This window comes from Passer montanus, unplaced genomic scaffold (genome assembly GCF_014805655.1).
Source record: "Passer montanus isolate IOZ18808 unplaced genomic scaffold, ASM1480565v1 scaffold68, whole genome shotgun sequence".
Classification (NCBI taxonomy): Eukaryota; Metazoa; Chordata; class Aves; order Passeriformes; family Passeridae; genus Passer; species Passer montanus.
Window position 1 is genome coordinate 1,045,812 of NW_024371926.1, and position 23,343 is coordinate 1,069,154.

Consider the following 23,343-nt stretch of genomic DNA (forward strand, 5'->3'; position numbering starts at 1 on the left):
TGTCCCAGCTAGCCAAAAGTGTCTCTGGGGTGAAACACCACAGTTGCCACTGTTTGGTTCAGCAGCAGCCAGACAAGCCAAGGCATGCCCCATCTGCAATACTGGTCATAGTCCAATATTAAACAGATCCCTGGCTGGACTGCTGCCTCTCACACCAGGCCACCCTGAGCACTGTGCTGACCCTCAGAGCCTCTCAGTGCTCTCTCCATGCTCTGCTCCAGTGCATATTGTGTTTTATCCCATGAGAGGAGGAGTAACCCCTGTCACTGAGGTCACACTCAGCCTGGCTGGTTCTGCCTCCTGGTCTGCTTCCCACAGAGCTGGACACAGCAGGGCTGTGAGGCAGGGCTCCTGCAATCCTCGAGGAAGAGCATCCCACTGCACAGCCATGTGCTCCACAACAGGAGCTACGGAATTCCCAACATAAAAAACCAATATTGGCTTTACAGCAAAAAGCGTGTAGCTATGAACAGCTTTATTGATTTGGAAATCAGGTTATTGTTAGGTCAGCACTGAGACAAACACACTCCCAATTTTCTTAGATTTAAATGTCTTCCTTACTAATTTCTTGATTTTTCAAACACCAGTTTGCTCATGAAAGGTACATGGGGCTCCTCTGAGCTGCTCCACACTGCAGTTCAGAGGCAACCTCATCCCCTTTTCAGTGTCCTCTCCCCTTCAACACTGTCCTTCAGCTGCAGGCAAAGCCCTCCCTCCTCCCTTCTTCCACCTCTGCTGCTGCTACAGCTGAATTTATCTTTAGGAAAACCAATGACAAAGAATGATCACGTTTCCCACATTCTGGCACACAGTAGCCATTAAGGCTCTAGGGTCCAGTCAGGGGATTTTAATTTGCTTTTAAGTTTTAGGCAGTGAAGTTGATGAAAATCGATAAATCATTAGGTTCACGTATTTATAAATAGTTTTCATGCTGCTGTCAAAGTGCCCAGATGCAGATAATTGCTGATGCTTTCTGGTCTGCGTGGCATTTGCCTGGCTGTGCTCAGTGCCTCAGGAAAACACCAGGAATGTGGAACAAAGCCTCTGGATAAAACCCTCCCAGACCCACTCCCACCCTCTGCTGCAGGCAGGTCCCCAGGACTGGAGCAATGCCATGGCTCTGCCGTGGCCCAGTGAAAGGGGAGCACACCAGCACAGCCACCACCCCCTGGGACTTGCCTGTCCTGATAATCCTCTCAATTTTGATGCTGGCACTGTCCAGCTCCTTGGCAAAGAGGTGCACAGCCTGCATGGGGTCTTCGCAGGTGCTGGGGTCAATGTATGTCCTCCTGGTTGGTATTTTAACTGCAGGAAAGGCAGAAAGGGCAGGTCAGAGGGGCTCAGCAGCACTTCCACCCACCCATCCTGGGAAACACTATCCCAGCTCATCCACCTCCTGGTCTGTGGGCAGAACCAACGTGCCACCTTTCTATAACCAAAGAAAAGATTCAGTTCTAAGGTTTCTAAGATTTTTTTTTTAGGATTGAGTGAATCCAACTGCTCTCTCCGCTGGGTAAAGGAGAGCAGCCCCTTTGCTCCAGTGAAGCTCCCACCCTCCAAAGCTAACTGAAATGGTCAAGGCAGGCTCTTCTACTTCTGAGGTGCTTTGGGGAACAGAAAAGCATGTGTGCACTCCATGGGCTTGTGCCAGGAATCCAATAAACTCATCAGTCCAGACATCTGAATTCCCTACGATAATTGCTGTCCATAAAATTATTGCTGCTCAATAATCCAGAGCAGCCCCAGAAAACAAGGCTGTTTGCTTGTGTTCATGAGAAGCTGACAATAATTTCTACACCCCACGGAAGCTGCAAGTATCCCCATTTCCTCTGGCAGGCAGTGACCCCCATGCAGCAAGGACAGACACTGGCACATGGAGCTGTCAAGCCCACGGTGCTCAGAGAGCCTTGCTGTGCTGGCCCCTGCTCTGGGATAGCACAGGCTGACAGCACTTCAAGAGTGAGGCTCAGGGCTGCTTTGGTGGGTTATTAACAATGATAAATACAGGTGCTGTGGTGTCATGGCTTGCCTCAGTTACCCTGGTCCTTCCCCAGGTGTGTCAATCACCTCTCCTTTCCCCCACCCCGAATCCTGCTGGGCACTGTCTATCAGCTCAGGAATTCCAGAGGGCCATCGAGTGATTGGGCAGATTCAAAAGATGCTCTCCATCCCTGGGGGCCATTGGTGCATCCAGGTGTCCTTTTTGCCCCTGAGATCTCCTCCCCTGTACCTGGTTGGTGGTCCTTAGATTCCTCCCCTTCCCCTCTCCCCTGAGTAGAAGGTAAGGAGACCACACGCTCGGGAGTTCTGGTGAAGCTGTTGCAGGATTCAGGGGCCATGTGGCCCAGAATAAAAGCTCTGGATTAAAACCCTCCATCAGAAGTGTCTTCTTCCTTCAGCACGGCCTTAAAGCTTCTCCAGCACAGGGAGGCCTGAGGAGTGACCCCCTAAAAGAGTAAGCCCCAGCCCACAAGCATCGGAGCTCGGGTGTGCCTGGGCTTGCCCCATTGTGCCCACAGCTAGCCAGAGTGTCTCTGGGTGCAAACACCACATTTGCCACTATTTGGCTCAGCAGCACAGCCAGACAAGCCAAGGCATGTTCCATTCAGCAGTATTGGTAAATTCCAATACACAGGGATCCCCACAGTCACACCGGCCGTGACAGCCGGGCAGCACTTACAGTGGAAGTAGAGCTCCTCGTCCCCATCCTGGCTGGCTTTGCTGTACCCACACTGCCTGCAAAGAGAATGAAGATGCACACCAGCACCTGGGCAGTAGCTCCTCACCCCAGGTGAACCCCCCTGGAGCACGCCTGGCCCTGCTCACCTCCTCCAGACCATCACACCGACCCCCAGGGACAGCAGCACCGTCAGCCCCACGATGGCCACCACGGCGATGATGAGCACGGGGCTCTGCTCACTGGAGGCCACTGTCACTGCAGGAGGGAAGCAGAGCCACTCATCAACGTGCTCTGGGGCAGGTGTGAGGAGAGGAGCTGCCCTGGTCACTGCTCCCATGGCCAGCCTGTGTCCTCCAGAAGAGCTGTGGGAGTTTGGCTGCTTTTTGCCACCCTCACAACAATTCAGGTTCTGGCTCAGCTTTAGGAGACCAGGCTGGTGGGATCAGTCCAACATGCAGGCAGCACAGACAGGGCAGCCCAGCTCCTGGCGCTGGTAATCAGAGCTGAAGAAGAATCCTGTTTATCAGAGGAGCATATCAAAATTTATGGCCTTACAAATAGTTTTCTTTCATCACATTAATCCCTTTTCCTCCTGCTTTTGCAAACAGGGGTATTAGATAGCTACATTCTCTATAAAATTTTTATTGGCTTCAATTAATTCTGAAATGTCTTCTGTATGGCAAATGAAGGCAATTTAAAGCCCTGTTAAACACAATCTGTGGGAGCTGTTCTGAGCCAGCCAGCTCAGCCTTGCTCTTCCAGCCAGCGTGGGGGATTGTGCCGAAGCCCAACATCCCTCCAGCCCTCTCCTAGTGAAATAAGATGCTTTTGGACCACAGTTATGAATGGGAATTTAAAAGGAGAAGTCTCAGCAGATAACACTGATGCTGGCTGCCCTGAGCCAGCCAAGGAATAGTCAAGCCAAGTGCCTCCTGAGCCAGGACAGCAGCAGGAGGCAGGGAGCAGGCATGAGCTACGCCTGTTTTTGGGCAATCTCAGCCAAAGAGCAGAGCCTGTCCCAGCCTCCTTGTGAGAAAGGAGCCAGAGAGCAACTGCCCTCATTGACTCTTCACTAAGAAGAGACAGGACAGGCTCCCCCAGGACAGGCAGGGCAGCAGGACCAGCCTCATCAAAATCTAATGGGAAAATGCAAGGAGAAGCAAATTCCTGGACAGCAGTGGCCCTTAGACCTGGGAGCAGCAGAGCCAGAGGAACAAGTGCTGCTCCATGAAACCAGGAGCAGCTGGGGCACAAGCTGCAAGCACAGCATCCCCAGGGCTCAGCTCAGAGCCCTGGCAGGGACCTGAGCCCTGCTGCACTTACACTCTGCCAATGTCTCCACTTCAATGCCAGGGTTGAAGTTCCCGTAGTCTGGAGAGGAAGATGTTCTGATTTGGAAAATGTAGAGGGTTCCAGGCTTCAGGTTATTGACTGTCACAGCTGTTGATGTGGTTTTCACAGTTGAGTAACTTTGATCTCTCTGATCCTGTGAAATAATGAGATACCTGAGATGGAGCTGGAGTGACAGGTGTGCCACAGAGCCAGCATGGCACAGTCGTGTCCTCAGCTCCGGGTCCCATGAGGACAGCCTGTCCAAAGAGCCTCCAAAAGAAACAGTACATTCCCTGGATGTCTGATCAGCAAAAATTACATGGGAAGGTCACAGGAAATGGCAGATGGAGGTGGATGGTGCTATGAAGACATGAAGGAAGAAGATGGGGTGGTGGGGAGCAGCTGTGCCACCCCTCATGGCAACTTCCCCCTGTGCCAGGCTCAGCTGTGGCACCAGCCAGCCCTTCCCTGCTCCCCTGCTGCATTTTTTTGTGGCTTGAGATATAGAACAGAATAGCAGTACTGGAGCAAACCTGTGTGGATTGGAAAATGGCAGGTGGAGCCCCAAGGGGCACCCCAGCCCCAGAGTGTGGCACAGGCAGAGTCCCAGCCCCACAATCCAGCACAGGCAGAGTCCCAGCCCCACAATCCAGCACAGGCAGTGTCCCAGCCCCACAGTCTGGCATGGGCACAAGCAGCAGCCACTCACTGCACTGCTCACACCACCACCAAATGTGTTTCCATTTGATACACATTTTCCCCTTTGAATCTTCACAGTAAAAACAAAAGCTTTAAAAGCAGAATTAGGAACTAGGTTGATATCCATGTCAGCATCAAGAGCCTCATTTCAGTGAATAACAGATAAACTGAATTTAAATTCTCTACTTAAGGAGGAAGGTTCCTCATTTCATACCCCAAGTATCATGTTGCTGCAGCCCATTTGCACAGGAATTAATGTCTTGGGCTCCAGCATTTGCCCTCCTCCACAGATCCCTCCTCTCAAATCTATCAGATGCTGAAAATCACATTAATATGAATCAGCTTCACGGTAGGTTGTTTCTAAATACAGAATGCTGACATGTCACCTGCACAGTGTGCCTGACACGCCGTCAGCTCCATAACGAGCCCGAGCACACGCAGATAAGGTAATTTGCAGAATTGTGTCATAAACTGCATTCATTTGGATTCAGAGCCTCATCCCTGCTCTGCCCACTGGTATTTCTCCAGAAATTCCCAACCTACAGCACCTGTCAAACAGCAGCAATTTTTAAAATCAAGAAACTGTCATAAAAATATTTTCTGGGTGCCCTCCCATGCAGAAGGGCCACCCACAGTCACAGGTTTGTGGCTCTCAGTCCTAAACCAGTGCAGACCACAAGGTCCAACACTCTCCTGGAGAGTAGGCTGGGAATACAGAGAGCATCTCCTCCAGGACGTAGGAACCCACTGTGGTGTCAGTCCCTGCCTAGCTGCAGGCACAGATGGATGGGCACACACTGCACCCCTCCTCCTGAGGGGGGCAAGGGAAGGACATGGAGCCAGGGGGCACAAGCAGAGCCCATGGCAGTGCCCAGTGTCACCAGCCAGGGGTCTGTACAGATAACAAATGGGATGGGACTGCTGGGGAAGGCATCTCAAGCTGTTTTGTTTTCCAGCATCACTCTCATTACATGGTTGTGACAATGGGAAGATGCCAGCAGCTCACATCCCAGGCAGCAGACAACGAACTTAATCTTACAACTCACTTTAAAAGTTTTTTGACCAATCACACAAAGCAAAAGCATATTGACAGTAGTTCCATCCAAGCATTATAAGAACATGTACCTTTGGTTAAAATAATGCTTGCTTATTTTGGATAAAATATCTACTTGTAAGCCTTAAAACACAACACACAGAGCTCCATTATTAAGGTCAGAACTCACCAGATATACTTTTCTGCAGCTTAAGGAGGTATTCTAGACAAGTGTTAATACACAGACCATTTTTCCATTTGTCCTTATTTTTCTACTTCTTACATAATTTTCCTGCTGACCAATCTTATGGCTACTGCTTAGCTCCAATCACAGTTCTCTGTCTCTGAGGCCTGCCTTTTGCAGCTTTCCCAAAACCCTCTGATGTTAAGCATTCCCACACCCAGAGCCTACCTTCTCAAAGTACTTGACCTCGTACTCGGTGCCATTGGCAGCCAGGAAGCCTGGCTCCTGCCAGGACAGGGAGACACTCTTCTGCTCCACTTTGTCTGTGCGGATGTCAGTGACAGGAGTTGGCACTGAAAATGCAGAGAGGAAAAGGGCAGTGACTGAGGGGCTGCTCCAGTAAAACCTTTCACTCAAACAGCTGCAGAGTGTGTGGCTCCTGCAGACACCAGTCCCCTCTCTCTGAATCAGGACTGGAATAGCTCTGAGCTGGTGGCCATCCAATGGGACAAGATAGCGGTAAAACACAACAGCTTTGTAATCCATGGGCAGCCTGGAACACTGCAGTGGAAAACTGGCAAAAATCCTGACAGCACCCTCCACCCTTAGTCATGCTGAGGATGGGCTGGTGTCCTGGCTCTGAACCCCTGCTGAGGATGTCTGGGAAAGGCAAAACATAATCTTTGATCAGGAGGGCTGGTGGGACACGCTGCTGAGGGGGCTGAGGATGGGCTGGTGTCCTGGCTCTGAACCCCTGCTGAGGATGTCTGGGAAAGGCAAAACATAATCTTTGATCAGGAGGGCTGGTGGGACACACCAAGGCCTCCTGAACCACCTCACACCAGATCCATCCCCTGCAGCTGGACTGCTGAGGGTATGACCCCTGCTCTGAGAGCAGGCTGTGGCTCAGGAGCTGCCTGTGTATTTCTGGTCAGCACAAACTCCCTCCCCGACATGCACGCATCCATTTAGCTCATCCACTGCAAGATGCACTTGCCAATATTCCCATTTTAACCAGGTTTGGCTCCAAACAAGTCTCCAAACTAGGCAGGCAGCAGCTCACAGCCTCAGGCACAGCAAAAGCTGCACGGGGACAGTGACTGTTCCCAGCTTGTCCTACTTCCCATCAAATCAGGACATTCTCTGGATCCATCTCTGTCCCACCAAGGCTCCCATGGAGAGGAACAAGTCCTTAGAAAGAAAACTTAAGTGTCTGTGAAATTTCGTATTTATTACTTAGCTCATTAATCTTTGCTGAAATAAAAAGCCCTCATGATGTTTTATTCATGGTGATTTGCTCCTTGATTCCAAGTCACTTTGTCTTCCTGTGAGAGGGGTCAGAGGGGCTTCTGTGCAGCTGCCATGGCTCACACATGGCTCCCTCTGCTGTGACCAACCCCAGGGTGTGGGACAGAGCCCAACATTATCCCCCAGCACTTGCCTTGGGTCCTGCTCCTGTAAGATAAGCTAAGTGTTCCTTACTGTGTTGCATGATCCCCATCAATAAAATATCACACAGCTGCCCTCCTGCGTCTCTGAATCCTGGAAATGGACTGGAGAGACCTGACTGCGTGGTCCTGACTGTTAACAAAGTCAGCAGGAAAAATCCTCACTCACTCACAGAGCAGAGCCCATGGTACATGACAGAAAAGTAGGTGCCAGCCTCAAACATGTTTAAAAAACATTAAAGAAAATCACACAGACTATAAAGCATTTCACACTGTGAAAAAAAAAATGTGTTTCCCATCAATATTTTAAGCTCTCCTATCATTGCCTCTATTCGGAAAAGCAAACATTAAATTATTCACCACTCTGCCTGATTTTATAAACTCCATTCCCCTCTACGTGGGTTTTCTCCTGTTGATTAACCAGCGTAGCAGCAGAACAGGCATAAAACTACATGTGGCAGCGTGTCCTTCCCCAGAACAACTCGCTGCACCCAGCAGCTGCACTTGGGCACCTGCTTGTGCCAGATAGAGCCACCTCTCCCCTCCCTCACCAGTCACTAACATCCCAACACAGAACACGCCTCAGAGATCTCCGTTCCAAAGCAGAGAAGCTGCCTCGCCAGTCTGCAGGTAGCCCTTTCAGGGCAAAGACCCCAAGAGCTCAGACATTTGCCCCAGAGCTGGCTCATCCTGCAGCCCCACTGCCCCAGGGTGACTGAATCAGCCCTGGGCATACACAGGCAAATCTACTTTGGAGGACCAAATCCAGCTCAACCCCCTTCTCCAGCCTCAGGAAGGAGGATGCATTCTGGCACTGGTTGCATTATTAATCAGCAGCAGATTTAAAAGCTCTTTAAGGCAGGAGCCTTGTATTCCTGCCGGGAATACAAATGACAGTGGCCTGGAGTGCACATTTACATGGCTAATGCAGCTCCACTCCTGCAGGCAAACAGTTCCCCTCACTCCTCAAACACTTTCATTTAGTCCCATGCTGGGGACAGATTAGAAAAAACACAGTATTAATTTTGCCACCTGCAGACTAAATTGCATCTCCTCTTTTCTCTGCAATTACAAGGAACGATGGACAATTCCCTCTGGTGACTGCTGGAGGGGAAGGACAGCACGGAGCTGCACTCAGAGCTGGATTAGAGGAGCAGGATCTGACAGCTAAATAAGGTCTTGTTTCTTGTTTAATTTTTCCTCTGAACCTGCTTATCAGCAGACAGGGCTCCCCTGTGACTTCCGAGACCGCAGCACGACAGCCACCATGGAAGGCAGCACTGCCCAGGCATCCCTGGAGTCTCCCTCCTCCCGACCTCTGGTCCCATCCAGCACTTCTGTGGTGGGCTCTAGTGACAAGGGACTGCAGAGTCAGGACTAAGAAACCTGAGGAGCTGCTCCCCAGGCTGTCCCTGCCAGCTGTGGCTCCGTGTCCTGCCCACGCTGGGTCCCCTCCTCACAGTGGGGTCTTAAACTCAGGACACAACTTTCTCCCCAGCTTCTCCCCCTCTTTCCTGACAGGCACGGGTTAACCATCACTGCCACCCCTTGCCAACGGTGCAAAGGCAAGAGGAAGCAGGGCACAGCTGACAGGGCAGCCCTGGCCTGGCACTGCCCAGGAGGGGACACCCTCAGCAATAAAACCTGTCAGTGTTCCAAGGAACTCCTGAGCCTCAGCTGCCTGGGTAATTCCCAGCCACCATCTGCATCTGGAGACTTGACAGCTCAACAAGAGACATTGATTTTGAACAGATTACAGCATTAATTATCCACATTCTTGACATGCATTTCAGTTCCCCCAGGAGCACACGGTATCGAGCAAGGGGCTGAGATTTCCCCTTCCCCAGGGGAAAAGCTGCTCTTAGCAGCCAAGGCATGGGCTGGCATCACTGACTTGCTGCTTTGCTCCCTAAGAGAACGGGGCACTCACTGCCCACACCTGAGCTTGTGCCCAGCTCAGACCTGGGGGCTCAGGCAAGGTGGGAGCTCCATGGCACCGGTCCCTCTGCCTGCATCAGGCTGGAGGAATGGCTTTTTATCAGACTTCTCTTAGCTCACCACACCCCAGCCTGTTCTCTGTCCCCCTGGCCTGAGCTCAGGAGGCAGAAGACCTTCCCAGAGCTAAATCCATCCTTGAAGAGCAAAGATCCTAACGAGAAATGACACCTCTGCTGAGGAACAGTCTGCAGCCCAGCATCCCCCCGTGGAGCCACAGGGATTGTGGAATGAGGGGAGAGAAAGCAGCAACGTGCACAAAAACCATTTGATCAAGTGGTGGGAAAATTATTTATAACAAGATCAAAGTTTAATCTCTTCAGATGAAATTGTTGGCCACTTCCTGCCAAGAGGTACCTGAGGATCATCTGTCTCCATTAACTGTGGCTTGGGAAAGGGTTTTCATACAGATTAATAATGGAACTGCAGAGGAATGGACAAGGACACGACAAGCCAGAGCCGACTGTCCTTCAGCAGAGCCAACAGCACAGGAGGGACCTGACTGTCCTTTGGCACAGACAACAGCTGAGGAGGGACTCCTCAGCCAGCCCCTCTGGTCAGGGACCTGCCCACAGGCATGGGCACTCTCTTCCTTACCTGAGGGAAATGCCAAACTGGAAATGGAGGGGGAAAATTACAGTAAGAATTGTGTCACAGACCAGCACAGGATAGAAAGTGGAAATCAATTTTTTTTGTTTCTGAAGGATAGCCAACATTTGAATTATCTGTTTTAAGGAGGGGTTTTTGATGAATGGGCTGGAAGTGCTGCTTCATCAAAGGGGGTTCTATGATTTATAAATTCAAACTGCAGCCAAATCACAGAGCAGACTTGTCCCTTCACAGCTCAGGCTGTCACCACGCTCACTCCTTGCATCCCAGAGGCATCAACTGGAACCCTCTGAGAGTGCCATGGGCCAGCCTTCATCTGCCCCTCTGCCACAGCAAAGCACCCAGGACAAATATGCCTGTGCCCCCAGGACAAACCGAGCAGGAATGGGGTGATAGTAAAAGATTTTAAAATCATAGAAAATTTGGGGAGTTAGAAAGAAAGTTAGACTTAGTAGGTCCTGGGAAAATGTTAAAGGTAGGCCCTGGGAAATGTTAGGCCTTGAGTTTGCTAGATCATGTGAAACTACACCTGTGTAACCAGTGTATGATAAATGATATGATTGTTAGATGTGGAGATTACTTAATAATTAGATATAATTATTGTTTAATCACAAGAAGAACCATGAGAAACTATGTTCAAAGGTTTGAGGGGGTCCTGAAGACCCCTGACAGGAGCTCTGGCCTGGCTGAGGTGGATGTTTTCTGAATGTCATGCCAAGTGATTGTTTGCTGTGCCTTTACAGAACACTGCTTTGAACAGGTTCTGACAAATGGTGGCTTGTCCTTCCATGCCTGCACCTGCCCCACAAGTTCTGACAAGCAGTGGCTTGTCCTTGCACGCTCGCTCTGCCTCACAGACCAAGGGGTCTCAACACAATTGCCCATGAATCTTCCCAACCTTTTGGCCAGATGCTACTCACTTTGGATTGAGACTGTATAAACTGTAACTTTTGAGATCACTTTGGTGAACCCCCGCAGACGACAGCAAATCTCTGTGGCTGGACCATGAGGATTCCGTCTCACTGGTAGTTACATTCCCCTTCCCCCCTTTTTCTTTCTATCCTTCTATCCTTCCTTCTTTTTCTTTCTTTCCTTCTCGATTTCCTCTCAATTTCCTTTTAGATCCCCCTATCACATTTGCTGTTGGCCCTCAATAAATGCACATTTGCTGCAATTAAACAGACAGTCCCCTGCTGTTTGTCGTTTGCACTTTCGCGATCGGCAAACGAATCATGACGATTCCGTCTCGTTGGTAGCTACATTCCCCTTCCCCCCTTTTTCTTTCTAACTTTTATTTCCTTTTTGATTTCCTCTCAATTTCCTTTTAGATCCCCCTATCGCATTTGCTGTTGGCCCTCAATAAAGGCGCATTTTCTGCGATTAAACCAACAGACCCCTGCTGTTTGTCTTTTGCACTTTCGCGATCGGCAAACGAACCACCACAACTCCACTCGCCCTGGCGGATTGTGACCCCCACACCCCAAAGCTGACCCACCAGAGCAAACCAGCCCCAGGCGGGGAAAACAACAAGCTGTCCCCGTGCGTGCCACGTACCTGCAGGGCCCGTGGACACGTTGACCTCGGCGTACTGCTGGCCGGCCAGCGGGCTGACGGCCGAGACGCCGTTGAGGGCCAGCACGCGGATGGTGTAGTTGGCGTGAGGCAGCAGGTTCACCAGGGTGACCGTGCGGCCCACCAGCCCCGTCTGCTGCGGCACGAAGCCCACGCTGCTGCCGCACTGCTGGCAGCGCCCCGCTGGCGCCGCGGGGCACCGGCCACACCACAGGCTGTAGGTGAGGTCGCTGCGGCCGCCCGCGTCGGCCGGGGCGCTCCACTCCAGCACCAGGGAGGACTGGCGCAGGCTGTACACCAGGTTCCTCGGGGCAGAGGGTGGGCCTGGAAGGAACAGAGCGTCAGTGCACAGGTGTAGGGATGTGCTTCCTGTTGGCGGAGTGATTAAATTATTCTTTGTTTAAAAAGGGAAAAAGCATACAAGTTTCTCTGCCAGTTTGTCTCCCTACACCTCATAGGACCTTTGGGACTTCACCTCAGACCTGTGGCTGTCTGACCAAGAGGTCCCACCTACGTAATTCACTAAAAAAGGAAAAGAACAAAGGAAATAATCACTTTTGTGGGGTGTTCTAGCAGGAGCAAGAACCTTTTGCCCCTGCAAAACCTGGCTCGGTTTTTCTCTGTAAGAGCTTTGTTATCTTGCCTTTTATTAAACCTCTTTACGTTTCCAACACTACCTCAGAAACCATCCTGCTAATTTTATGTCGTTTGGGGTTGCTGAGCTATCTCAGGTGTGATGGGTTTCTCTGAGAGCTCATAAGACCTGGCTCAAAGAGCAACACATCACAAACTTAAAGATCCTCTCTGGGAGCAGCAGAGCAGGCGCTGGGGGTAGAGCACAAGGGCACAGTCCTGGACAACCACAGGGGTGGCACAAGGGGACACGGAGGTCCTGGACAGCCACAGCCAGGGATGGCACGAGGGGACACAGAGGCACTGGTGTGTGCAACACAGTGGGACAGAGGCTCCCAGCTGCAGGGATGTGTGTGTACCACCAGCCACAGCTCACAGTGTGCATGAGGAGCCCCTGGCTGGAGCCCTGAGCAGCTCTGGCCCCTGGAGCCCACTCCTGGTCAGGCACTGCCCAGCCATGCTCTGCAGAGACAGAGGGTTCCTCATCCCTGTGCTGGCAGCTGGACAGCATCCATCACCAGAGCAGCTGGAGTCCAGTCCAATTAACTGGAGGCCATTTAATTAAAACCTGTGAATTATAGTCACTAAATGACTGTGCCCCAGTTTATCAGGGAGTCTGTGAGCCTGACTGCACGTCTGCCTGATGTGTCTGTCTGATCAGTCTGGGTTGTAGGGACAGCCCCTCCATCCCCCCTCACTGCACAGACCCCGAGGGGAGCACACAGAGCAGGCAGGCACAGCCCTGGGCACGGCAGGACAGACAGAGTGCTGGACAGACAGACAGAGAGCTGGACAGACAGAGACCTACGTGTGCAGGAGGCAGATGGTGGGTCTGAAGGAGACCTGGAGTAATTTGTCTGGCACAAACAGAACGTGGAGGCTTCCTCATGTGTGAAGCTGTGCTCAGGGCATGGAGAACAGAGAGGGAGACGGAGGGAGGGCTTGTAAAACCCTGGAAGGCAAGCTGAAAGAGAGAGAGGCTGTTAAGGGGAGAGCAGCACAGGATAAATTGGGACATGTCTGGTGACTGCATTTCCCTGGAGCCTCCTTTGCTGCCCTGGCCAGCAGACACCACCCTCTAAGCTGCTTTCCCTGAGCACCTGCATGATCCTGGCACCAAGAAGGATGTCCCTTGGTTTTACCCATTTGGGTTCTGTAGCTCTGCACTGACTTTCATAGTAAATGTCATTCCCTATCTAGGGTGCTAGATAAACCAGGAAAAAATAGCAAATGTTAAAATTACTCCTGAAACTTCCAGTTCCCTCTTTAGAATTGAGAAACCAAATCAGAACTGGTAGTGTATTCATAGAATGGAGACAGATTGTGCTTTTTTCCTTTAGTTAGGCAGCACTGACCACCACACAGGGCAGAAACATCACTGCATCAGACACGACAGGAAAATCAATGCTGTTTACAAACATGATGGGATCCAAGCACTAAACCCAGACCCCATCCCTCAGACGTGCCTGTCACACAAACCTGACATCTCATCGCAGGAAACTGAACATTTCCAATTAGAAGTGTCTTTCAGAATAGTCCACCCTGTTTTCTAACAGCCAGAAGTAAGTTTACAGAAGTGTCTGTCATTAATAATGGCACAAAATGCCCCAGTTTGCATGTCCTAGGAGCAGGCACCACAACCCCATGTGAGTGTGTCCCACGAGGAGCCATGGGCTTTACTTGTTAATTTTTTTTTTTTCCTTGGCTGTCCAAAACTTGCCCTTGAGAAGAACAAAAGTGCCCAGCACACGTGATGCATCATATGTGTGTCTCTGTTTCTTTTTTCAGACAAACTCCCACCCTCTTCCACCTCATCCTACGAGTGTTTTTCTTGGTCTCCAGCTGGTTTAGGTGTCCCTGTCGTTTCACAGTGCTTATTTCTGCAGTGGGTATGTGACAGCTCTTGGGGGATCAGGTCATCAATTTATAGAATGAAATTCTCTTTTTTTGTAAGCTGCTTTCTATCCTGTTCCTGGTCCTCTGGTGCTACCACAAGTAAATTATTAAACAATAAAATTCAATAATTCATTGTCCCAGAGCCAAAGAGAAGCAGTCAGATGGGTCAGATGGATCAAATGCCTCTCTCCAGCTCCACCACTGACCACAGAAGCTCCTCAAGCAGCCTGGTCTCTGTCACTGGCAGAGAGAGCACATTCCCCCCTCTGTGTAACACTGTCTGCACCCTGCCAAACCAGCAGCACAGCGAGCTGCACTCATCTGGGAGGCAGCCTGGCTGATAACCCAGCATGAAGTAACCTTGGGAAAGGCTCCTCTCAGCCCCTCACCTGACACAGCTCCTCAGGCAGGAGCCAGTGTTTTTGGAGAGAGCAACGTCCTCTCTCATTGCCAGTCTAAGCCACAGGGAAAGCAGGGGTGACTGAGGATGCAGATCTGGAAAATGCGTGGTTTCCTACTCCAGTGGCACAGGACAGCTTTCCATTTCCCTTCCCAGTGAAGTCCTACCAGCAGCAGCACTGAGTGTGCCAGCATGAATTAATAACAGCTGCAGCCTCACTCAAAATGCCTATACAGGCATTTATAATTAACACTACAACTCCGTTGTCTTCCAAAATCAATTCCTTTCCAGTTTTGGTCATGGAATTGTATCTGACAAAGTTCATCTGCTTTAATGCGTGTTAATTTTCTCTGTTGAAGCAGGCATTCATAAAAATGCTCTTTAGGAAAGCCACAGCTGGGGAGACAGGCAGCCAGCACTGGGGGTGCCACAGCAAGAACCAGGACAGCAGCACAGGCTGAGGCACCCCAGCAGCCTGACAATCCCAGTAAAGGGCAGACTGGGAGCACTGGGCCCCTCCAGCTCTCAGGCTTGCATCCAGCCCTTGGAGCAGCACTCAAACCTGCAGTCTCACCACTGTCATCCCCGGTGTTCACAGTGCATCTCTCACAGGAGCTCTTGCTCCTGCTGACCCCTCCCTGGACCAGGCTGGCACAGCCCTGCTCCATCCATCTAAATCCCATTGTCAAGTCACTGTTTATCATGTTCCAAACATTTCAGCAGTGCTTCAGAGGCAAAGTGCCTCAGGCCAGCACAGTGGGAAGGAGGGAGCAGCAGCCCCAAGGAGGGACAGACGCTGCCAGCCAGTGCCCATGGACAAGGACAGGCTGCCCAAACCAGACAGGGCACCCTGTGTAAATCACTGACAGGACAGAGCTTCAGCGATGCACTGAGGTGGCCAAAGAGCCTTGCTGAAAAACATCCTCGGGTAGCAGAGAGGCTCCTGCCCTCTCCACGCCGAGTCTGAGATCTCACCTTGCCTTGCTGCACCAGCTGTGATCAATACTGCAGGCAGAGAGCAGGGACAGCACTCGTGTCCAATCTCTGTGCCAGTGTGAGAGGGACAAAGCCAGCACGAGGGGCAATCAATGCAAGCACTGAGTCAGGCTCTTCTCACCTCGGTTCCATGTCTGCCAGGATGGGAATGTTGGGCTGTACCACCCCAGAGAATCCAAAAGCACCTTGCCTTCCACACAGTTTGGAGGTTTTTAACAACTGTTTTTCAACAAGCAGCCTGTGGTCCAACACATTGCCAGCAATTCTGACACCTCTAGACAATGCTACTCTGTAATTTTTGTCCTTGTTAAATAATTTGTGGAGTACTAAAATGAAAACCTGTGTCCAAGGGCAAGATCCTTGTGCATCCCCAACAACGAACTCTTAACAGCCGAAATTAAATTTAGTGATTTAGCCCAGAACAAAGACAGTCTTGAAATACCTAACAGAGTGCATTGGATGAATCCAGCCAGGGCTGACAGAACCTCCTTGCTATTTATGCCAGAATGTTCCTCAAGGACACACTGAAGCAGGCACATCTGCTGAGCCAAGTGCAATTCACTGCTGTCTCTCTCAGCTCCCTAATGCACCCACCCCACAGTCCCTGGTGAAGGACTGGCTGAGCAGCCTCTCCAGTGCCCTGCTGAGCACTTCAGCTCACACAAACCCCCTCAGCTGGATTTCAACAGCCCATCCAACACGTTCACCCAGCAGCCAGATATCCATGACCTCAACCTCGCAGGAATTCTGCAAACAACTTGTGATGCTTGTAATTGTCAGAGTAGCTTGCTCTGAAATGAAATGTCACGGAGCGATTTGTGTCTGGATCTGTCACCACTTCCAAAGCCATAATTATTTCAGACACACTGTGAGCAGCAGTGCAACAATGTGCAATCCCAAGTGATGAATACCTCCAAGCCTGGCCATTACTGCAGAGAGATTTTACATGGCTGCTCCATGTGTGGGAGCAAACAACACCCAGCTGATCCCACCTCACAACACCCCTCAATGTGCCCAGCTCCAGAATTCCTCTGGAATTTCCTCCAGTTCCACACAGAAGCAAGCACAGGGCCTGACTCTGGGATGCCTGTGGCTGCATCCGTGATGAAAGCAAAACCTGGTGCTTTGTGCAACTTGCAGAGCCCCAGGAGGAAAAATAAACGTATGCATAATCCTCCAGCATCAGTCAGCAGACAAAGTACACTCCAGGAGCACTTACAGGTTTGTAAGCTAATGTATAAAAGATGAAACAAATCAAAAGCTCCAAGTGCTGTACATTTGGATCCATCTTTTTTCTATTTAAACAGAAAAGCAGACCTCAGGCTTCGGGAGGTATCTTTGCAGTAAATGACAAAATATTGTCATTTATTATTTTAAATTTCTCTAACTTTCAATTGAACTATTTCTTTTCCACCTAAGGACACTGAAGTGACACAGTGCTGTGGTGGGACATATCCAATGGACAGAAAAGCATCTGACTCACCCCCCATCCCACTCCCACCCTAAACCTCTGCTTTCTCCCTAAGAGAGATACAAATAAATCTTCCTTGTGTCTTGTCCATAGCAGGCTGAATTCAACATGCTGCTCAAAAATCCACCCAGTGATGCAGACAAGGAAGAGGAATTTCTGTTATTCCCCATTTCAAACAGCACCTGTGGACAAGGCTGTCACTGAAGCCACCTCCTGTGTGAGGTTTTAAAGAGATGAGCAACACTCATCTCTTTAAAAGGTCATTTAAAAATCCTGACAAAGCACTAGAAACTATTTCAACTCTAAAACTGCTTCCAGTGACGTCATTTCCATGTAGACAAGGGATAGGGACACTAATTAGACCATCACTGGCCAGGCCAAGCAGGGCTCCAGGTGCTGGTGAGGGGCAGCAGAGCATGGGACACAGCAGCAGGCAGAGCTGGCTCCTGCCAGTGCTGTCAGAAGTGGAGGAAAATGAATTGAGGAGGAAACTTTGCCAGAGCACAAATTTACGTTTGTGTCAAAGAAGAGTGGCTGGCAGCTATTTTTGGTAACTGGCCTCCATCATATTAATGCAATGTCTGGTTTAAGTTGTCTTATTTGCAGCAAATCTGGCTGGTAAATATTAACCTTGAGCTTTGTTGAAATTCTCCTTGCAGATATTACCAGGGATTGGATAGAAGAGAGGAAGCAGAAGGAGACAACTTTGAATGAAAATGTCAGGCAGTTCCCCCACATCACGGCTTCATTTACACAAAAACTATTGCTACACATCAAAACAACCAGCACAAAGGGGCTACAGCTCTCACCTGACAAAATTAATGGCAAAAAGACATCAAAGCTGAGAAGACAAGTGAAAACAAAACAGGGATGGGCAAGGAATCATCCACAGAGCACAGGACTGCCCAATTGCCTGCCATGCATCTTCTGGGAATGGGTTTTATGGTCAGAGTAAGCACAGAGCAGCAGCTGGCTACAGAGATACATCAGACAAGACAAGTCTGAGTGTATTTTCAGTGACAAACTCTCCTCTTCTTTGTGAGTGGGTGTTAAACAGACACTAAAGTCGTGCAGTCCCACCCCAGAGATGGCTGCACTCCACCAAACACCAAAACAATGCATCAGAAACATGCAAACTTGTCAGGAGGGCTGGAGCAGTGGTGCAGGACAGGAGGATGGACATGGAAAGACTCAGCTTTCCTGCAGCCAGAATTAGCAGAGTCAGAAGTCCTATTGGCCTTTGTGTCATCTCTCCTAATTTCAGAGCGAGGACACAAACCTTCTCTTGGTACAGGATGCTTTCAGTAATTAAATCAGGGTTACAGGGACACCAGCTCTGCTACCAAGGTTAAATACCTTCACCAGTTCATCTCCTGCTTCCTCCACTGCTGCCAGCACCACCCTCAAGCACCCCCTGGCTCCCATGCCACCCCACAGGCACCAGCAGAGCCCCCACCAGCCCTAGCCCACACCCAGACCTCTCAGGCCCACAAGAGCTGCAACAGAGACTGTGGCCAGGAAGATTTGTGGGCAGCAGGATCCACACCCTCTGAGCCCTCCAAAGCCACCTCCATGGGATGATGGTGGTGGAGCCAGGTGTGTTGTGCCACCAAACTGCCAAAGCATCCACCTGCCTCCAGCCCGAGGGCTTTTGTCCTCATTGAAGAATTTCCACAGCCCTGGCAGCTTTCATCAGAAATCTTTCAAAGCTATTCACTTAGCACTATGCTAATGCAGGGCTGCAAACAACCCCAAAACTTTCAACCCTTAAAAACTATTTTCTGATATTTGACCAGACATCAGACGCTGCTCCACAGAGAATGACTAATGACCTGCTTTCTGTGAGAGGGGAGAGAAACTTAATTATGTCCATTAAATTACTTCAAATATTTTTCCTCAGAGAATATGAATTATTTAAACTCAACAAGAAACCTGAAACATTAGCAAAAGCCTTCTGGGACTCACTATGTAAATCCCCACTCCAAACAGATGTGGAAAGCATGGCAAGCTGCCATGCAGCCACTGAAGCAATCAACAGCACTGAGATTTCAATTTGATAGCTTTAATAAGGTCTTCTTAAGGAGAAGCCACTGCCCAGAGCAGTGGGAAGGGCATCCCACCACCTGGAGGAGGAAGGCAGCACCATCAGCACAGTGAAAAGCCTGGAGGTGCTGCTGAAGGGCAGAGAGCTCACTCTCCTACTGCACCACGTGCCTCCAGTGCAGGGCAACTCCACCTGCCTGGGACTTATTCAGCTGTTTTCCTCTCAGTCTGTTGTTGAGGTGAAAAGGGAGACATCCAAGGTATCACCTGGACACCAGGTATGGGTAGCAAAAGGTCTTTTCAGATGTATTTTACTGAAGAATTCACCTCCTTTCCCAGGTCCCAGCTGGCAAGAAGGTGCCCAGGCGTGGCATTAGCCCAGCAACTCTCTCCATTCAGAGGCTCCACACCCCAAGGAAGAGCATGACAGCCAGCATCCCACACCTGGCTCTCACCTGCCTTTGAAAGGAAGGTGGAAGTGGTCACAGCCTCAGGTTCATTAGTGGGATGCCTTGTTAAGGCAGAGGGTAAATCCATTTTTGCAGCTGCCCTTAAACATAACCTTGTGAGCTGTAAAGTAACCAAATTACTAAACCGCGTCCAAAGCGTATCAATAGGGATATTAATGTTCTAGAGTAATTTTAACATTACAGATAAAGCTGTGGGAAATGCCTGACAGCACCCAGAGCTCTGACACATCTGCCCAACCAGCACCAGGCTGCAGAGCAGCCCCATGCCCTCCAAGTGCCACCCTCCAAACAAACCTCTGGTGCTTCACTGGGGACCTGCCATCACCCAAACAAACATACCGCTGCAAAAGACAATTCTGCTTGCCCAAACTGTCCTCTGGCAGCAGAGAGCAGCAGCATGGACTGACAGACATTGGTGCCAGGACACCAACGGCCACGTTTACCTCTGCATGCCCCGTCCTTCTCCTCAAAGCCAGGGCTGCACATGCATCATGGACTGACAGACAAAACCTGCCAGGACACCAATGGCCACGTTTACCTCTGCATGCCCCGTCCTTCTCCTCAAAGCCAGGGCTGCACATGCATTTCCCTACGGGCACCAGCCACTCTCCCTCTGCGCTGCAGTGCATCCGAGGGGGGTTATCCACGTCCACCTCAGCATGGGCAACACAAGTGCCCTTAACCTCCACCAGCGTCACAAAGGCCGTCTCTGCCACCGTGTCCGGGAACGTGGCCAAGTTCTGCACGGTGCTCAGACACTTCTTGTAATAAACCCGCACGGAGACCAGCGCCACGCAGGCGCCCACGTCCTGGAAGCCCAGGTGGAAGCCTCTCTTGCTCAGGTGCCCAATCTCCCGGAGCTCAGTGTTCAGCTTCATCTTGCGCTCGCCCAGGTCTCCCTGCGTGAAGCTCTCGTCGGCAGCGATGGTGTCGATCTTGGTGTGCTTGCCCTCACGGACGCTGCGGCCCAGGTCGGCGTCAGACTCCACGTAGTACAGGTTGAAAGTCTCCTTGCAGCTGCTCGTCACGCCGGGGATGCTGTTGCAGTCCCGCAGGGTGAACTTCAGCTCAATGAAGATCCTCTGGCCGTCGCGCCTGGCGATCCAGCCCGTCTGCAGCCAGTTGTTCTGGTTGGGCTCCATGACGTTGCAGACCTGGTACGTGCGTATCGGCCTGTAGGTTTCATCCACGCCGCTGATCTCTTCCCACTGGGGACAGAACACAAAGCTCGGGAGCTGGCCCGGCAGAGACACGCCAGCCAGCATCAATGTCACTGCCACAAGCCCCCCACCACATCCATTTACTGCAGGCACTGGAAGTCCTCAGCCCACCAAACCCACCAGCTGCATAACCCTGCTCCTGGGCCACCCAACAGCTGAGCTCTCTACAGAGGTGCAGTTGTGAAAACGCAACCAGAAAGGCAGCACTGGCAGCAGGTCTTGTAAAACAAAGCCTGATTCAGGACACATCGTCTGCTGAGGAGCCAGAGCCTTCATCCCCCACACACTCCTCAGATTGTCTGTCCCTGGGAAGGTGCATCCACACAGTGTAATGCTGGATGGGGTTGGGCCACCCAGAGAAATCCAAGGTTTCCAAGAAATCCATCTCTAAGGAGATGTGACACCAGTGACACCATCACACAAGGACATCAAATGCCTTCATGAACAGCAGCAGCTTCTCTGCCAGGAGAAGTTTTAGCTACAACAGGACAGCAAGTGAAACAGTGTTCACCCAAAGCTATCAGCAGAGATTCTGATTGGTGAAATGATGATTCAACCCTCACAGCCTGAATGACGACCTGGCAATTTCCCAAAGCAATTCTTTCTGGGGGTAAATTTATGCAAAACAGTCAAAACATACCCAGAACAGAGTTTCTTCTGCAAACAAACAGCCGTGCCACGCGGATGACTCCAGGACCTATCACTCTTCCCACTGAATGCTTTGTTTCCATTTGGGAAAATTAACCCAAAGCTGCAAGGAGCACAACTCCAAGCCTACTGAAAGTAGCCTTTAGCCCAACACCAGCAGCAAAGCCAGGGGCTGATGAAACAAACATTACATGGCACAGCTCCCAGTGTCCCCCCCAGCCACAGCCCTCGGATTCTAAGGGCGTGACTGACCCTTGGTGCTCATGCTGGTGTGGGAACCACAACACAAAGCCTTTATTGGCTTGTTTTAGTGGTGCAAAATCCCTTTTCAGGAGGAACCTCACCCCTCGCTCTGCTCCCAGGGGTTCTGATCATGCCAAGCTACCCACCGACCTTGCTTGAGGAGGTCCCGTGGCTGCCAGCCCCACCCAGCTCTGTGTAAGCAGAGCTCTCACAATGCTGCTGAGCACCACGAAGCTGACAGAGCCTTTCACGCTCTCCAGAGGCACAGAGGGACAGCCCCAGCCCCGTGCTTACCCCGTTCGAGGGGTGCGAGGTCCAGCCCAGCTCCGCCTGCGATTCCTTTGAGTCCAGCAGGACAACTGCAGGGAAGGCAGCGTGTTAGGAAAAGCACTGACACAGGAAATGCTGGTAAAAAAAAATATGCTGGTAAACCCCACGGTGTCCATGCATGGGGAAGATGAGTGCCAGGCTGTGCCATGTCCCAGGGCACGGGAGCAGCTCCCCCAGCCATGGCATCACCGTGCGAGCACCGAGCGCCACAAAGCTGTCACTGCACACCCAGAACAACCTCGCAGGTGCCTGATCAATGCCCTGAGGACTGTGCAACCCCAGGGACACCGCAGGCAGCAATCACTGCCCACAGCGTGCGGATGCCGGTACAGAAAGGTACCAGCAGCTGCTTTGAAAGAGGGATTTCCCTGGCAAACGACACCTTTTCCCACAGAACAGCCAATTCTGTCTTTGACAGGAAGAGCTATTTCCCTCAGTTCACAGCTTCACGATCCTTCCACAGCCAGCCAGCAGCCACAGCCCCGGCCGGCAGGCTGAGCCTCGGGCTCAGACACCGGGAACCGGGAGCGAAGGGCGCATCCCCGGCGGGCACAGCCCTGACCACCGCTCCGGGATGCTCCGAGACACTCCTGTCGCCTCCGGGACCAGCGGGCTCCGTCCGTGGCAGCGCAGTCCCCGCGAACACGGACCCCAGGGCTCGAGCCGTGCCCGTGTCACGGGACTGCCAGCGCGCTGCTCGTGCCTCCGGTGATGGCGGGGACCGGGACACCCCGCGCTGACCCGTCCGTCCTCTCCCGCTCCTCCGGCAGATCCCCGCGCCCCGGGGAGCGGCGCTACATCCGCGCCACAACCCGTCCGGCGACCCCGCCGCCGAGCCGAGCCCGGTACCGCAACGCGCAGCCCGACCCGCCGCGGGCAACCAAAGCCGGGGACGACGCGGCCACACCACGCTCGGAGGCAACCGGGCACGGGGGACACGGAGCACCGGGGACACGGCGCGGTCGGGCGCGGCGAAGAACCGGGAGGCGCGGCCGCCCCGCCCGGCTCACCCTGCTCGGCGGCGGCGCGGGGCAGCAGCGGCAGCAGCAGCGGCAGCAGCAGCGGCAGCGGCAGCGGCGGCAGCGGCAGCGCCGTCGGCCTCCGCCCGCGCGGCCAATGGGCGGCGGAGGCGGGGTGGGAATGGGCGTGGCAAGGGCGGGGGGTGGGCACTGTGGAGCCGGCTGAGGGAGGGCGGCCCCGCTGAGGGCTCGGGCTCGGCTCGGGCGGGCTCCTGAGGGAGCGCGGGGCCGAGCTGAGCTTTGTGCTGCTGGAACTGCTGCCCAGGGCACGGGCAGCCCTCGCTGGTGGCGAGATGCTGTCAGTCAGCAGCGCTTTGCCCCCTCATGCCCTCAGGGCACTGGACAGATCGGGGCAGTCTCATCCCTGCACTGGCTGTTGCCGTGCCCGGGAATGTCGGTTTTGTCGAGCCCTCTGTCCTGCC

The 23,343-nt window shown here is 52.0% G+C and overlaps 1 protein-coding gene across 1 annotated transcript in view; it reads right to left on the bottom strand.

The window, feature by feature from the left end:
* The window catches only part of EPHA10 (EPH receptor A10), a 30,299-nt gene extending 7,341 nt beyond the window's left edge, over positions 1-22,958 (bottom strand). The window contains exons 1-10 of the mRNA XM_039729252.1: positions 22,913-22,958; positions 21,867-21,931; positions 20,000-20,669; positions 12,994-13,149; positions 11,535-11,876; positions 6,157-6,281; positions 4,004-4,166; positions 2,827-2,935; positions 2,681-2,736; positions 1,180-1,305 (exon numbers count right to left, since the gene is read on the bottom strand). Of these exons, the coding sequence (XP_039585186.1) occupies positions 1,180-1,305; positions 2,681-2,736; positions 2,827-2,935; positions 4,004-4,166; positions 6,157-6,281; positions 11,535-11,876; positions 12,994-13,149; positions 20,000-20,603 (1,681 nt within the window). The 5' untranslated portion in view covers positions 20,604-20,669; positions 21,867-21,931; positions 22,913-22,958. The remainder of the gene's footprint in view (positions 1-1,179; positions 1,306-2,680; positions 2,737-2,826; positions 2,936-4,003; positions 4,167-6,156; positions 6,282-11,534; positions 11,877-12,993; positions 13,150-19,999; positions 20,670-21,866; positions 21,932-22,912) is intronic.
* Positions 22,959-23,343: the final 385 nt, after the last annotated feature.